At 37.7% G+C, this 17,341-nt stretch overlaps 1 protein-coding gene across 1 annotated transcript in view; it reads right to left on the bottom strand.

Annotated features, from left to right (window-relative positions):
- Positions 1-756: 756 nt before the first annotated feature.
- AMPD3 (adenosine monophosphate deaminase 3) overlaps positions 757-17,341 on the bottom strand; it is a 40,515-nt gene continuing 23,930 nt past the window's right edge. The window contains exons 9-14 of the mRNA XM_038405518.2: positions 16,428-16,554; positions 15,372-15,535; positions 6,617-6,737; positions 4,734-4,907; positions 3,590-3,700; positions 757-1,720 (exon numbers count right to left, since the gene is read on the bottom strand). Coding sequence (XP_038261446.1) covers positions 1,508-1,720; positions 3,590-3,700; positions 4,734-4,907; positions 6,617-6,737; positions 15,372-15,535; positions 16,428-16,554 — 910 coding nt within the window. The 3' untranslated portion in view covers positions 757-1,507. The remainder of the gene's footprint in view (positions 1,721-3,589; positions 3,701-4,733; positions 4,908-6,616; positions 6,738-15,371; positions 15,536-16,427; positions 16,555-17,341) is intronic.

Below are 17,341 nucleotides of genomic sequence, written 5' to 3'. Positions count from 1 at the left end.
AAGAATTTGGTGCATTGGCAAGGGGGGGAATTTCAGATGAAAATAATCAATATGGTTTATTCATAGCACCAATAAAAATAATGGAACAACAGTATTCTTGAAAACAATCAAGGGATATCCAGAAAAGTGTTCTGAACTGATATTTTACTCCCTCTCTCTGCATCTTGGGAAATTGTTCCAATAGTTAATTACTCTCATTGTTAAAGAAGTATGCCTTATTTCCAATTTGAATTTGTCTAGCTTCAACTTCCAGCCATTGGACTGTTATATCTTTCTCTGCTAGTCTAAAGAGCACATTGTTATACTGGAGATGATGCAACCAGGCAAGAACCGTCCCACTAACATTTGAGTGAAATGGATAAGAAAAGATAAATGACACAGTAATCCAGATGAGTGGCATGTATTAACTTCTGCTGTCTCATATCAGGTATATACTAAAAGGGTTCTTTGAAGCAAGGGAGATTCAGGTTAGATATTAGGAAGAACTTTCTACCTACAAGGTAAGCACTGGAACAGGCTACCTAAGGGGATTATGGAATCATCATCTGATCTTACTAAGAAAAAGGTTAGACAAACATCTCTCAGGAATGGGCAAGGTATGTTTAGTCCTGTCTTGGGTTGTGGGGCATGTAGTAGATTACCTTGTGAGGTCCCTTCCATCCCTACAGTTCTAAGATTCTAAAATTCTTGTGAGGAACTTGTAATCAAAATCTGTTCTCCATTTTCAAGGCAGTGCTTTCATATTGAAGCTAAAAATGTTTGAAAAGTCATTTTATTATATGTTTAAGATATACAGTAATCATTTTCACACAATTTTCTGTTTTCATTAGCAAAAAGATGTAAGCTTCTATTTTTCACACTCACCCCCAAATACTGAGTGATAAGAATGACATGATAGAACTGTTTTAACCAATTCATAATGATGAAAAATATGCAATAATTATCTGGTAACATCTTGTTTCTAAGATCATTGCTGAATACTTAAGTACAGGTTGGAGAGTGTCTCCAGATATTTTCTATAATGAAAGTGAGCTCATCATGGTGTGCATCATACAATCTGCTAATTAACCAAGAGCTAAATTTAAAAATGCTGTTTGGTATGACTACCACTAACAACTTTCATGACAAAAAACAGGTGCACGTGTACTACCAGCATCTGCTGTCATCATGCATCTTGTGTTTGCAGTAGAATACTATAGATCATAGATGCAAGCATTATTAATATTATGATTGGTTTTAAAACTACACTGCAAAACACAGTTAAAACGCAGTATGCAACATAAATGATGCACAGTTCTGAGCTGACTCGTGTTTACTGCAGTCTTACATAGCCTAATGTATGTACAAACTGATATTACATTAGAGTGTAATGCAACAGAAAATAACTTCACACATTGTTTAACTCCATCTCCCATATATACTTTTATCCGTATTGTTCAAACAGTTGCATCTTGGCAGCTGTCAATCACAGATTCATTATTAAAAAGCAGATGGTAAATGCACATGGTCAGGAGGAAGATTGGCTTGTTTCTTGGTGCTGAGACTCTTTAGATAGAACTGTAATCTCTTCTGATTTCATTGCGTCAGACAGGAAGCTGAGCTCATTACATAGTGTCTCATACCTGAAAGCCATTCGGATTTGTGCCACATTTGTCTTTCGAATGTCATTTCCTTCAGGCCCTTCTTTATAATAATTTACCCCTAAGAATTTTTGTTTTTCCTGGGAACAAAATAAAGTTTAAAGCATTATGGAAAAAGTCAGTTTTAAATTACTCTTGATTTTTCTTTTTTTTACTACAAGTAAAAGCATCTTTTCCAGTCAATGGCACTGAGAACAAGTGAAAAGAACCCACAATTAGCTGGCCATGTAGTTTATGATATTTAGCCATTCACCCTCTTTTTATGTAGGGTAGCTTGCTTGTATTAAGCTGCTTTGCCAGTGCAGTTCCATGCTGGTTGGTTCAACCAAGATATGCTTTTTTCCCCTATCTGTTTTTCCATTTCTCCTGAATTACCTTTTTACTTCAAGTTAGAATCCTTTAAGAAGTTAATGCCCCTAGCTTCAGCAGAGTTTTGGTCTTATGAGCTGGTTTGCACAATAGTTCTCTATCAGAGCAGAACATGTGACATGCTCATGTGTGTATTTGTTTCTTCTATTAGCTGTGATAGTAAAGCTGCTCTGTTACAGCCAGACCCAAAACCCACTGAAGTTAATGGGAAGCCCATTGGGTTTTGTTGGGCTTTGCATCAGGAACTTACCACCTCAGGAGTTTAAGGAGAGAGATTTAGATACCCGTGGCAAGTTGCCATTTTTTTATTTCTTGGGGAAAAATGGACGACAGTGGTCACATCAACCCACCAGAGGATGCAAGCCAAAATGGCAGTGGAATATGCACCACAGAGACATTCTCGTGCCAGCTTCTCAAAGGGATGGTCCAAAGAGATAGAGATAACTACTTAGAAAAAATTAAGTAACTTCTCTAAAATAGCTTTTAGGGAGAGAAATTCATAGATTTTAAGGCTTGAAGGGATCATTAGATCATCTAGTCTGACTTCCTATATAAAACAAAGGACATAGAATTTCACCCAGTTACCCCTGCAATTGACCCCAATAACACTTGTTGATTAAAGCAAGTCTTCCAGAGAGGAATCCAGTCTTGATTTATAGAGGAGACAATGCCCAGCTGAATCAACTACTTCATTCACATTAGGATAGGCAACAGTAAAAAGAAAAGGTTTAAGGAAGAAAAGTAAATGACTGAATATATATGGAATCATGATAAAACCCTGATATCTTTTTGCAACATAGTCTATTTCAAGAAGAAAACTGAAGAATGTCATATCCACAGAGTTAAGTCAACGGTTCACCTGCTACCATTTACTTTATTTAAATATAGACAGCAAACTGACTTTTTCTAAGATGTTTTATATCCCTGATACTTTTTTTTAAAGAACTAAACAGAAACCATGTAGGATTGTTTTAGACTTAGTGCCAGATTTTCAAGAACCCAGCGTACATAACGGGTCAGGTTTTCAGAAGAGCTCAGTTCCCATGTAGTGACCAAATTACCAACAAGGTTGCAAATTTTAGCAGTGATTTCTGCAGTGTGATGTTCACCTGTCTTAAGAAGAACTGGAGTGAGACCATAAATGTATTTTACGTATACTACTAGACAACTCAGACTGTAATGAATGCCGCACAGACCAGTAGGAACCAAAAGTCAAATCAGTGACTATCTATTACATTAAAGTCTTTGTATACCAGCATCAATCCCCTGAGAAATCCAAGCATGTATACATGTAAAATGTAACTGCCTGCTCCCAGGAGATGTGAAAATGAGAGAGCCTATCTCTTGAGGTTAATCTGGGAAACAAAGTTATTTGCATACATACATACCATATGCTCAGCAAGATAACTCCAAGGAGATGCAGCATCTCACTTTCTCGATGCTCCTTGAAGCCAGAAGTATTTCACACACACACCAGTCATTTCATAGTCCACAAACATTTCATTTAATCCTTGCATACCTTTACATTCACAAAAAGTCCAAGCAATGACAACGCGTATCTTGCAACAAACCAAATTTACCTTATGTGATAACCCACTTTGTATTACGCTGTTTCTTGCTAGCTCACAGGAGTCACATGTGCTCAGTTTCCACACTTGAGCTGCTATGGCATATTCCTCCATAAGTGCTTCCTGTACCATCAGAAATATGATTTGTTAGCCTATACCCTATTTAGTAATTGTGTCTGCTATGTAATCATTTCCAGTTAGGAAACTGTCTTACGCTTATTAAACAATTTTGTTAGATGGACACAATTTTCAGGTTTTAAACTCAATTACTGGAGACTGAACGTATTTGTCTATTTCAAGATGCCTGAGAAAGATTGATTAATTCAAATTCATAGGAATGGGCATCCAAATTCCTTAGGTTGCTTTGCAAATTGCAGTCTAAATGCTTAATGAATACACCAAGAAAGTTTCTCTCTTTTGATCTGACACTTTTGAACTCAACAAGGAGGCAGATACTGACCACCTGAGAATTCCTCCAACAGTGGGTAGCTCTCAACTGGTGTAAAGTTTGTGCAGCAAGCTCCTGCACAAACTGCTCTGTACTGTAGTCACATTGCGGATGGGGAGGGGCAGGGCAGAGTGGAACAGACTAGAGCACTGCTGATCCTCAGAGGGCAAAAGTTAGAGTTGCCCATAGGCTGCTCTAATTCACACTGGGGTTGAGGTCAGCGTAGACCAGCCCATAGAATCAGGGAGCTGTAACCAGTTTCCAGGTACTCTCTCCTCTCCTGCACTGAGTGGAACTCAGAGCAGGAGAGCATCAAGCCCAGAACATTGAATGAACAGTTTGTAGTTTATCTTCAGAGACTTCAAATTACATTTTTTTCAGTAAGCTTCAACCACATTCATTAGAAAGGAAACAGGTCGTCCTGGCACCCCAGCTCTAAAACATTGGAGCTCTCCATCTGCTTGAGCTTCCTCTGTACTTGAGGAGCCAGTAGCTGGAAGAGGCAGGAGTACAAACATGTAATTTGGCAATTAGTAATTTCCCCATGAAACTAACAGTTTTCAGTGGAGTGGGAATGATAGGGGACATTGAGAGGTGTGTAAAGACATGAGGTGTCATATACTATGCCATGAGAAATAAAGTGTTTCAGGCTACTTTTGTCTTTAAGGTGAATTTGTTAACCGTGCTAAAGTTTTCAGTTGTGCTTACCTTTGTATAATGGAATTGCATAGGATCGTCTGTAGAGAGGGAAATGTGAAGTCCCTTATGTAGAAATTCCCGTAGTGGATTTTTTGAATACTCAAGGAATAGGCTATTGTTGCTAAGTGGAGACATGGCAATGGGAATTTGTGCAAGATAATAAAGATATTGAAGAACTGGACTCTGTACAAAAACAATACAGATATTCATTATTTAATGGCCCTATGAGATAACAGGAAAGGAGGTTTTCAATCAGAGGAAATGGAAACAGCCTCATTGAATACGATTGTGGAAGGATTATGACCAGAAAAACTGAAGTCTGCACCGAACTGCCTTTTGTGGATTGACTTTCACAGATTTTTTTCAATTTTTCTAAGTGCAACTTTAAATGCCATTATTATTTCTTCTTCCTTTTTTTTTTTAAAGCAACAAATATTCTACATTTTGGATGCACAGAGACAGTATTCTCATTAAAACACAATTATTTACCCAGTCTAATGATTGTACATGATTCTGTCAAAGAGCTCTGTTCCATACTAACAGAGTCCCTACCCAAAAGAGCTTAAATCAGATGCACCACAGATGCATTACAGAACACTAATTATATCCAAAACACACAGAATAGGTCAGTTTGGTGGTGGGTGTTTAAAGAACAGAAGGAAGGAGCTTTCATTTGTCTGAGACCATAAATATGGGTGCACATCTAATGAATTCAGACTCTAGGGATGCATTCTCATCTGTATTCATGACTATTTTGGGCTTGTAATCCCACTAGTGTACATGACATGAGCCTGCACCACACTTATCAGCTCTGCCAGGTTTATTCCATTCTTGGCCATACAAGAATAGAGCTGACAGGCTAAAGAGAAGAACAGCATAATGTAGTGACTGTGTACAAAATATAGGACACTGCCTGGGTCTAATTTTAGGACTGTCAGCCTTAATAAAGACTTAATTAGGATATGACTTCAGGTCAAAATTTTCAGTTTTGGGTATCTAACATTAGACACGCATCCATATTTAGACATCTAAGTTAGTGGATTGATTTTCACAGGCCCTAAGCACTAGCAGTTCCCACTGATTTCAATTGTGTTCTGAATTCTTTTAAATAACTTGTTTTAGATGCCAAATTACAGGAGAACTAGATTGGGGGAGGGGCAGAATGCTTTTCCTTTCAAAATGTCAATATTTCAACAAAAATTCTAGAACTGAAACTTTTTGGACAAAACCAAAAATTTTGGGAGATGTGGCTTGGCTTGGGAATTTATCCCAAAAGAGACTGCAGGGCCTGAGGCACCCAAACCACAACTTCCATGAAGCATTATGGTGGCGTTTCTTGGGTTTTTTCAACAAAGTTGAAATATCCATGGAAAGCTTATTATATAAAAAAAATGGGTTTTATCAAAAACCCAAATTTTCCATCAAAAATCCATTTCAATCAAAAATTTCCAATCAGCCTTAGGGAACCATTTTGTGGGGAGATGCAAGCAATTTTTCCTAATCTTAGAATAGTCATAACAGATTAATTTTTGATTCAAAGAATTTACATGTGAACTATGGAGGGATTCTTATTTCAGTCTTCCTAAGTAAATTCCCATTTACAAAGAAAGATATATTTTTACCAGAATGACTATAGACTTGATACAAATTTGCCACCCAGTGGCCAATTATTTTTACAAAGATTTTCTTAATGGATGAAAGCCTGGTCCCCACTGATGTCAGTGGGAATTTCGCCATTTACTTCAATGTGGCCAGAATTTCATCATCTATATTTGCCTAGATTCTTCAGGAGGGTGAGGGGTCATGTAGAGGTGTTTTTATTAATTGATAAGTCTGATGTATTTGAGTTTTTTCAATAAACTAAGACTATGATAAATGAACAAGAGCAATACCTTCTTCAGGAGTAATCCATGAGAAATGTTGTCAGATGTCAGAAAGGCTGACACCAGATGAGTGATGGACCCAGCTTCTCCACAATGAGGGCGAAATAGGAAGGTACTCATGCCTCTTTCCCTGCAGAAATTAAAAAATAAGTCCTACCCCAAGAATAACTGGTGTCTTTTCACCCATTTTGCATGTAACTCCCATTAATATCAATTGAAAAATATCCCCAAAAATAACTCCACACATCAATTTGGGGAAACAGATCTAAGAGTAATTATTTACTTCACTAGACTTAGATGTGCTTAAATTACAATTACTTGTGTCTTAACCCGGTACCATTTCTTCCATAAACCATAACAAACCCTGCACAAACTGAAATTACCTGCTAATCTTTGCAGATGCTCAAAACATGAAAAGGATTAAAAACATATATTTTCGGATTGGCTGAGTATAAAGACGTTCTGGGATGGAATCTTAATTACAAGTCATACTCATAGAATCATTTGAGGGTGTATTTCATCTTTGTTGGCTGCATATGCTACCAGGTTACTCAAAAATATGAAATAATTCTGCAACGAGATACCAATGTTTGCTTCAGAGGTGTTGATCCTTTTGAGACAGGGTTAACAGGGTGCTGCTGACTCATTGAAGCAGGTGGGTCATTTCCATTGCCAAGATACCAGGAAGTTTAGTGTTGCTCCCTAGAGGGAGAGGCTCTGGGATGGCAACTGAGCAGTCTTGAGGAAGGAACATTCAGTTCCAGGCAAGCTAGAGTTGAACTTTCTTGTATTTTTGTTAATTATTGTGGTAATAAAAGGAAACCCCAGTCAGAGGGTTATTTTGGAATCTACATCATATATTAATTTTGTTTCAGAGTAGTTGTGAAATATACCTAGTAACAATCTTATGAACCATAATAAACCCCAAAGATTGGGGGGAGACAACACACTCACACACATACCTATTTTCTGAAGTGAAATAGTCCAGATGAAAAACAAGATGGATGAATGTAGGAGAACTAGGTGATGTATTTCTAAATTCATAGTGGAAGGAAAGACTGTGTGTAGCAGACAGACAGCCAACAAGTAGGCAGCCAGATGTTTGATATAGTTCAAGGAGATTTAAAAGAGTTTTTATTGTTTTTGTTGATTTTATGGTATAGTGAAAGTAAGACACGTTTGGGGTTGGGAAGGGGGAATACTGTTTTGAATGTTACTCAGGAAATGCTTGGAAGATGATAAATTAAAATGACGCTAATGCTTTGTTAGTCTATAGCATCTGCCATGGGAGGATCCCAAAGCACTTTACAAATGATAATGAAACAAAATCTCACACCGCTTCTGTGAGTTAGAGAAATATTATTACACCAGTGCAGTAGATAACCTCTCTGTGCCCGTTTAAGTGACTTCCTTAAAGTCCATGTACATCAAAATTTGGTGTTAATTTCTCTCTTCCCTTTTAATTATATTCTGGAAATCACCTTTATAAGCATTCCAAACTTTAGCCTCTTCTCAGAGCTAAGGACAATGAGAGTCAATTGTCCTATCCCAACAGATGAGACATCTTGCCTGGAGAGCATTTATTAAGCTAAAGCTAAAATACACAGTTCCCAGGAAAGGAAAGCTCTTATGCTTGATAAAGATTTTTCCAACTACTGTTAATTTCTCAAACCAAAGACTCCCAACATTTTACTTATGGATGAGACTTCCATTGCTCTTGGTCTGGCTCAGGAAAACCAAGGCCAGGCAACACACAAGTCTAACTGCCCCCTTTCTGTGTGGAATACCTAATTGTCTTATATGCTAAATAGGAACTGTGATGCTGGCTTGCCAGGTGCCAGGTCATGCCCAGGGTCTCTCTGGGCACAGACAAATGCATAGCTGGAAGCCACGCTGGTTTACCTGTGGGTTAGCATAGTTAAACACAGATATTAGCATTGTAAGAATGTGTTTAATGTTCAGACTTTATGGAATACTTGTAGGATGCTGCACATAATAATTCTACTTATAATATCTGTATCCCATGGTTTAAAGTTATATTGAGGGTTTGCATTGTAAACCTCTATAAATTGTGTAACTCACTAAACAAGAGAAGACACATTAATTTAGAGTAAAGTGCTGGCCCTGCAGACAATAGGGCCTTTGAAACCAAATGAGCCATTGTAAGATATCAAAAGGATATGTTGTTGATTGCCCTCCCCACTTTTGTCAGACACCCACATTTGTTCCATTAGTTTGGACTCTGGGGAGAATAGGATAAAAATCCTTGACAAGAAGAAAATAGGTCTCTTTATGCTGTCTGGACTCTGAGGGACACAGATTCCTAAACATAAGCAAGACAGCCCCATGTTCCTTGGCATGGGTCAGCCCTAAAGAGCTGCTTAATATAGAAGCTTATATTACCTTTTTAGACCAAAGACTAACTCATTTGTGGGTGTTTACTGTTTTAAGCTTGTAAATAATTCTCATTTCTTTTTTTAGTTAATAAATCATTAGTTTGTTTCTTACAGGAGTAGCTATAGGTGTTGTCTTTGGTTTGAGATACGAGTATAATCAACCTGGGGTAAGTGATTGGTCCTTTGGGACTGGGAATATTGTTGTGATTTTTGGTGTAAAGTAACCACATAGTCCAGTTTGCCTAGGTGGAAAGATAAACTGGCATGCCCAAGGGGATTATCTGTGACTCCATGGTAAAACTGTTACAGTGCTTTAGGAGTTCACACTTGTTACTGTATAGATAAAATCTAATTATAGAACATACAGCCAGTTTGGGGTTTCTGTTGTGCTTTTTGACAGTCTGCCCTGAGGTTGGCCCTCATGGTCATGAATCACTCCAGACAGTGTGAGGTAAACCAAAGAAGTGGAAAAACAAAATGGAGATTTAAACCAGTTAGGAACAGCTTGTCTGGTGACCCAAAAACCTGAAAGTTCCAGAGATCAAATGTCCAAGCTTATATATTCCATCCCAACTTAAAAACTATTGATAATATTTGCCTGATAAATCAGAAATACATCTCTGAATAATCTGTCTGGTTTCTCTAACGTATCAAATCCTATAATAAGCCTGGAAAGATGTTAAGTGAAGAGCATTCAAAATAATTAGGGCTGTCACTTAATCGCAGTTAATGCAAGCAATTAATACAAAACAAATTAACTAGATTTAAAAAATAGTTGTGAGTAATTGTAGTTTTAATCACACTATTAAACAATAATAGAATACCAATTTAATATTATAAATATTTTGGATATTTTTCTATGTTTTCAAATATATGGATTTCAACTACAGCACAAAATAAGTGTACAGGGCTCACTTTATATTACAACAGTGCCATGTGAATGCCTGTTCCCACTTTCTTGTGACACTGTAAATAAGAAGCGGGCAGTATTATCTCCCGTAAATGTAAACAAACATGTTTGTCTTAGCAATTGGCTGAACAAGAAGTAGGACTTGCAGGCTCTAAAGTTTTACTTTTTGAGTGCATTTATGTAAAAAAAAATAAATTCTACATTTGTACATTGCACTTTCATATAAAGAGGTTGCACGACCGTACTTGTATTAGGTGAACTGAAAAACAGTATTTTTTTTTACAGTGCAAATATATGTAATAAAAATAGTATAACGTGAGCACTGTAAACTTTATATTCTATGTTGCAATTAAAATCAATATATTTGAAAATGTGGAAAAAAATCCAGAAATATTTGTGTATTCTCTTATTGTTTAACTGTGCGATTAAAACTGATTAATCACAACTATTTTTTAATCTTGCTATTACTTGAGGTTTTTTAATCATTTGACAGCCCTAGATATAACCAAAGAATGTATGGTTCATGTTCTATATGTTTAAAGATTGCAAGGGATTTTGTTTCATTTCTTTGAAAATGGCAGTTGCACCCTAGAAGTGGTAAGAACTATATGGCACTAGAAGGAAAAAGAAATGTTGAAAAATATCTAGCCAGGGTATAATTTTGGAATATTAAGAGAAATTGCTTAAAGAGCGATGAATAGTCAGGACAAATAATGAAATACAATCTATTAAATGAATTAAACCATCTGACTGAAGGAAGCGTTAAAGAAATGTATTATACACTGATGCCATCTACTGTATATCAATGGAAGCATCAGAAAAAGAGAGACAGCTGAGAGCCACAGGGCAACTGACCAATAGAATTCAGAGGCCCCCTCCGAAGAGCCCTGAAATCAGGATATACAAAACTGAGGTCACTGTATGGGAGTTTTTTCCAGCAGAGGTGTTAAGCAGATCTCACCAAACTCTTCTCCCCTCCTCATTCAGGGTCAGAAGGCCAAAAGTTGACTGAACTCGCAAAGAAGCTGCAGAATCCCCAGTGTGATCAACATCTGGATCAGCTATGTGGAAAGGATTCTCCCTTATTCCAGGGTTAAAAGGATAAGAAGTGGTAAGATTTCATTACTAAGACTGTATTTCCCTATCTATCTGTTTAACATAAATAACTGAAGATTATCTTGTTGAGGCTACACTCTTTAGTGAGACTTCAAGTAACAATACTTTAGATCAGGTTTTAGAGTAGCAGCCGTGTTAGTCTGTATTAGCAAAAAAGAAAAAAAGAGTACTTGTGGCACCTTAGAGACTAACAAATTTATATATACACACACACACACACACACTTATTTATATATAAATTTATTAGTCTAAGGTGCCACAAGTACTCCTTTTCTTTTTTGCAAATACTTTAGATCAGTGGTGAGCAATCTGTGGCCCATGGGCCACAGGTTGCTCATCAGGGTAATCTGATTGTGGGCCTCAAGACATTTTGCCGACATTGACCATTCGCAGGCAACGGCCCCCACAGCTCCCAGTGGCCGCGGTTCGCTATTCCCAGCCAATGGGAGCTGTGGGAAGCGGCGGGCTGCAGGGATAATGGAGCAAATAATCAAACAATTTGTAAGCACCTAGAAGATAATAAAAGTGATAAGTAATAGTCAACATGCATTTGTCAAGAACAAATCATGTCAGACCAACCTAATATTCTCCTTTGACAGGATAACAAGACTTGTGGTTGGGGAGGAAGAGGAGAGAAGAAGTAGATGTGATATATGTTGACTTTAGTAAGCCTTTTGATACTGTCTCGCATGACTTTCTCATAGACAAATTAGGGAAAAATAACTTAGACCAGCAGTTCTCAAACTGTGGGTCGGACTCCAAAGTGGATAACAACCCACTTTAAATGGGGTCGCTAGGGCTGGCTTAGACTTGTTTGGGTACAGGGCTGAAGCCCAAACCCTACTACCCAGGACCGAAGCCAAAGCCCAAGGGCTTCAGTCCTGAGCAGCAGGACTTGGGTTGCAGGCCTCCTGCATGGGGCTGAAGCCCTCGATCTTCAGCTTTGGCCTGTCTCCTGCCTGGAGCAGTGGGGCTCAGGCTTTGCCCCCCAACCGCTCACCCAGGGCAGTGGGGCTTGTGTGGGCTCAGGCTTCGGTCCCTCCTTCTGGGGTCGTGAAGTAATTTTTGTTCTCAGAAGGGGATCACGATGCAATTAAGTTTGAGACTCCCTGGCCTAGACTAACTTACTATAGACAACTAGTTGGAAACCATACTCTGAGTAGTTATCAATGGCTCACAGTCAAGCTGAAAGGGCCTATCGAGTGGGATCCCACATGGATCTGTCCTGGGTCTAGTTCTATTCGATATCTTCACAAATGGTATGGATAATGGCATAGAAAATACATATATAAAGTTTGCGGACGATACCAAGCTGGGAGGGGTTTCAAGTGCTTGGAAGAATAGGATTAGAATTTGAAATGGTCTTGACAAACTGGAGAAACAGTCTGAAATAAGATAAAATTCAATAAGGACAAATGCAAAGCACTACACTTAGGAAGGAATAAATCAGTTGCACAAATACAAAATGGGAAATGACTACCTAGGAAGGAGAACTGCAGAAAAGGAGCAGAGGGTTATAGTGGATCACAAACTAAATGAGTCACCAATGTAACAGTGTTTCAAAAAAGTGAACATCAGTTTGGGATGTATTAGCAGGAGTGTTGTAAGCAAGACAAGAAGCGATTCTTCCACTCTACATGGCACTGATAAGGCCTCAGCTGGCATACTGTGTCCAGTTCTTGGTACCACACTTTGGGAAAGATGTAGACAGGCTGGAGAGAGCACAGAGGAGAGCAACAAAAATGACTAAAGATCAAGAAAACAAGACCTACAAGGAAAGCTAGACAAATCAGATTTTTTTCAAGTTTTGGGAGGAGTGAGAGGACATAACAGTCTTCAAGTACATAAAAGATTGTTATAGCCCTTCTCTTCTATAAATTCTCTTTAACCACTGAAAACAAGACAAGAAACAAAACAGGCTTAAGTTGCAGTAAGGAAGACTTAAGTTAGATATTAGGAAAAACTTCCTAACTATCAGGGTAGTTAAGCACTGGAACAAATTGCATAGGGGGGTTGTGAAATCTCTGTCCGTTGGAGGTTTTTAAGAACAGGTTATACAAACACCTGTCACGGATTGTCTAGATAATACTTAGCCCTGACTCAGTGCAGGGGACTGGACTAGATGACCTATCAAGATCACTTCCACGCCTACATTCCTACGATGAGTCCATTAATGAGCGTAAAAATCAACTTAATTTCCTGAGCTGAACTTGGTTATTGTGTAAAAGTAAGTAAGTATCATTGTTGTATAACTTTTAAAGTAATTATAATTGCATCTTATCAGGAAGATGCATGAGACCCAGTAACTGAACAAGATTACATTATTGAACTGTTTAAACCAAACACAAAGTACAAAAAAATTAACAAAATTAACCGACCATGTGCACCATTTATGGGAGTTATGGACTAACTACCATAACCAGTTCATCAGGGAATGTCAACAAAGGGAAATTGCCTAATCTTATTAATAATGAACAAAATGGTATTGTCCTCGGTGTATAACAGAGGGTACTCTAAACTTGGCAATGCATTAAACTGTATAGGGAAATTCCATTTAGCACAACTTGTAATTTGGGGTCAGTGACACCGCATCCTATTTGAGGCATATGTTATTCAGAACAATTGTGCTTAGTGTACATTTCTTCTATGGTATCTTTACCAATATTGGATCCTGACACTGCAATACTTGATAACCTTCTGTACGGACAGTAGCCAATTTATCTGGAAGAAAACATCAAGAAATGCCTAGATTTTCCTCAGCTACTAGTGCATCACTCAGCAACACAAACCTGGAGGGTACCACATACAGCTTGTTGTTCCATTAAGGGATATCAATATATATATATTGAAACATGGTGTTTTTGACATCGTGAGCACTGTGTGTGCCCACAACAGTTTGAATCAGTACAATGAGACAAAAGCTAACCATTCCTATCTCCTGCCCTCTCAAGTTTACCAAATGGTGACAATTAGCAGACCTACAATATGGAGGGACACTACTGTTTAGTAACCAGCTATAAAAATTATATATAAAAACCTTACTAGTAATGTTACTACTCCAAAATTCTGTCTTACTCTTCCTGTGCATAACACTGTGTGTCACACTATATTAATGCTATTCCAGTTTCAGGAGTAATAGTTTTAACTGTATTATACATTGCGACTTAGCAGTTTGCTAAAACAGTATAAAGCTTACATAAATGCTCTTACCTCTGCTTCATGTAACAATTTGACAAAGGAGCCCCCCTGACTTCACTGTGCCATATGGGGGACCGTTAGCCAACACCTACATGTTAAGTGTAACATACACCACACTAATAGATATGCACACAGTATAATATACATTGTGTAAATGGATGTTGGGAAGCAGTTAACTGAATGGATTATGCTCTTCCCACAATCCTGTTCACCCATGTCATGTATTCCACAACACTCTGCAATGTTGAAGTCAGCTTTGGCATTAGAAAACAGGAAATCTGTCAAAGCCAAAATATATGAATGGTGTATCCTAGCACAGGTTGGGATGCACCTCTATGGTATCCAAAACAGAGATGAGGAACGGTACAGAACAAGTTAAGGAACTGGAGGGTGGGATCTTTGGTCAAGTATAAAGTGTTTATTAACTGTTAAGCAGCCATAATACATATAGAGCTAGTTTTGGAGGTGTATCCTCAAAGTACACCTTCTGTGTAAATTTGGTTAGTTGGTCCTTTTACTACACTTGTGGTTCATTAAAAATATTTAATCAATTGGCTACATATTAATCAACAATTAGGGTTTCCTGTATCTTTGATAAATGGCTGTTGTTTAGTAAAGATTTCAATGTTTTTATTTTAATACAATACAATACAGTATCTCTGAAATACTTGGTGGTAATAATTTACAATACAGGTAGAGTGGAAAATACACAGAGAACAATACTACAGAACAAGAAAAGTACTGACAAAACTTGTGGTACTGCTCCACAGAGGAGCTGTCTGAGCACCCTAAACTCAGAAATACACCCGGAATAAAGGCAAGGTGAGCCACAGAGAGCCAACTGTGTTTTTAACTATAGATTTTTCAGTTGAAACAAATACCTCTACCAACAAAAAATGTAAGTAAGTGTGAGTGCCATAATGTAAGTTATAGTATTTATCTGTCATCTAACAATCCCAGACACAATCCTAAATATTTTGTTTGAGTTCAAAACTGGACCTAAAAATGTTCTTAGTTTTAAAATAACAAAATCAAACTGGGCATAAAATTTAGACTGGGTTCAAGACGATTATTTTAATCTTCTCTACCCCGTCTTTCCACCAAAAGTAAACACAGAATGGTATGGAGGAAAATTACTACTTACTTTCTAAGGTTGTTGAGCACCATGATGTTGGCGTACATGTAATACAAATAATAACTATATGGAGGATTCTTTTCACTGGTCCAGATGTCGGGGTTAGGACTTCTGTTAGAGAACATGTGGTCGGTATGTTTAGACTCATCATCAACACTGTCAAAGCCAGTCACCTACGAAAAGGGATTCATAGGAACTTTTTTTTTTTTAATAAGCAAGTTTCAGAACTATCAACTCTAGTTTTAATAGATATTAAAATAGCCACCTCCACCTGTAAGCACTTTCCCTCCTTCAGTCAGCAATCCTGCAACTCTGCTATTCTAGAGCATTGTTCCAAGACGCACAGGATGCAGAAGGCAGTTCTTCTGTGATCTGTGTCATAACAACTGAAGCAGCAATTCTACTCCATGGCTAGAACATTTGCTGGAAATTTTGAAATTGATCAGCTGCAGCTTTCAAAATTAAACTAATGTAATTATACAGCTTTATATAATCCAAATTGGTATTAACATTTTGTGCATATTTTATTAAAGCTGAATCATCGATTTAGTAGTCCTTTCTCAACATGAAGGCAACTAGCTGGACAAATTAAGAGCATGAGGTGATATGGACATATATTAACAAGCACAATTAGTATTTTTCTTTGATTGTTGAAGGACCACTATGGAGGTCTTTATTGTTTAAGGAACTGAGGTTTTTTCCCCCCAAAGAACTTTTAATTCTGCAGGGAGCCAGCAAAAGGGGCTTTTGTGGTGCTTACCAGAGCTTGTTCTTGTTCTCTGCACTAGCATGAATGTAGATTCACTCTCTTCTACAGGTAGGACTATTGGAAGGAGCCCTGTGCTGCTTCCAGGTTAAATAAATGGTGGTTGCTTGTCAACATGTTCTTACCCATATTTTTACTCAGGCATATGAGTGTTTAAAAAACATTAACAGCCCTCACAGGAGGGTTTTTAATAATAATGTTTGTGGCTTTCACCATCTCCCCTGATGCAGAAACAGAAAATCTAATTGTGAAGAGAGGATCCATTTCGAGTAAGGCACAAGAGAGCCATACATACTTACATATTTGAGGAAGAGGTGCAGCTCCCTGTGATCTGTGGGATTGATGGTTGCCTCAAACAGAGGTAAGAAGATGTTCTCTAACATTTTCCCAAAACTAGCCAGAAGATTTTTTGACCTAAATATGTCACTGAAAGAAGCAGATATACAACTTTAACCCAACTTTTTTCCTCCCTGACATACTCGGAAAATATTTTAGGGTCAGATTCAGATTCCAAAGCATTTATCACATGGTTGGTGCTACACAAAAATATATATATATATATATATATATATATATATATATATATATATATATATATATATATATATATATATATATATATATATATATATTTTGGGACCAGGGTAATGTTCCCTCTAATTTTTGACAGGCTGTGTGCGCAAAAAATTTCTTCTGTGCTAATTTTTGTGCGTGTGGTGTTTCGCTATGTGCACGGGGTTTAGGATCTGTGTGCACACGCACATGCACACAGCTTAGAGAGAACAGTGGACCAGGGCTGTCTTTTTTTCCTTCTTTATTCTGTGTCTGTACAGCACCTAACACAATGGGGTCCTAGATGCTACTGCAATAGAAATAATAAATACATGTGTCAATAATTAATTTATTATTATTATTATTAATAAATATCAGAGGGGTAGCCATGTTAGTCTGTGTCCACAAAAACAATGAGGAGTCTGGTGGCACCTTAAAGACTAACAGATTTGGGCATAAGCTTTTTTGGGTAAAAACCCCACTTCTTCAGATGCATGGAGTGAAAATTACAGATGCAGGCATAAATATACTGACACATGAAGAGAAGGGAGTTACCTTACAAGCTGCGAACCAGTGGTCAACGACAAGTGGTTCTCCACTTGTAAGGTAACTCCCTTCTCTTCATGTGTCAGTATATTTATGCCTCCATCTGTAATTTTCA

Source organism: Dermochelys coriacea, chromosome 6 (genome assembly GCF_009764565.3).
Source record: "Dermochelys coriacea isolate rDerCor1 chromosome 6, rDerCor1.pri.v4, whole genome shotgun sequence".
NCBI classification, from domain to species: Eukaryota; Metazoa; Chordata; order Testudines; family Dermochelyidae; genus Dermochelys; species Dermochelys coriacea.
Note: the sequence above shows the minus strand (reverse complement) of the source record. Positions and strands in the feature narration are given on the sequence as shown.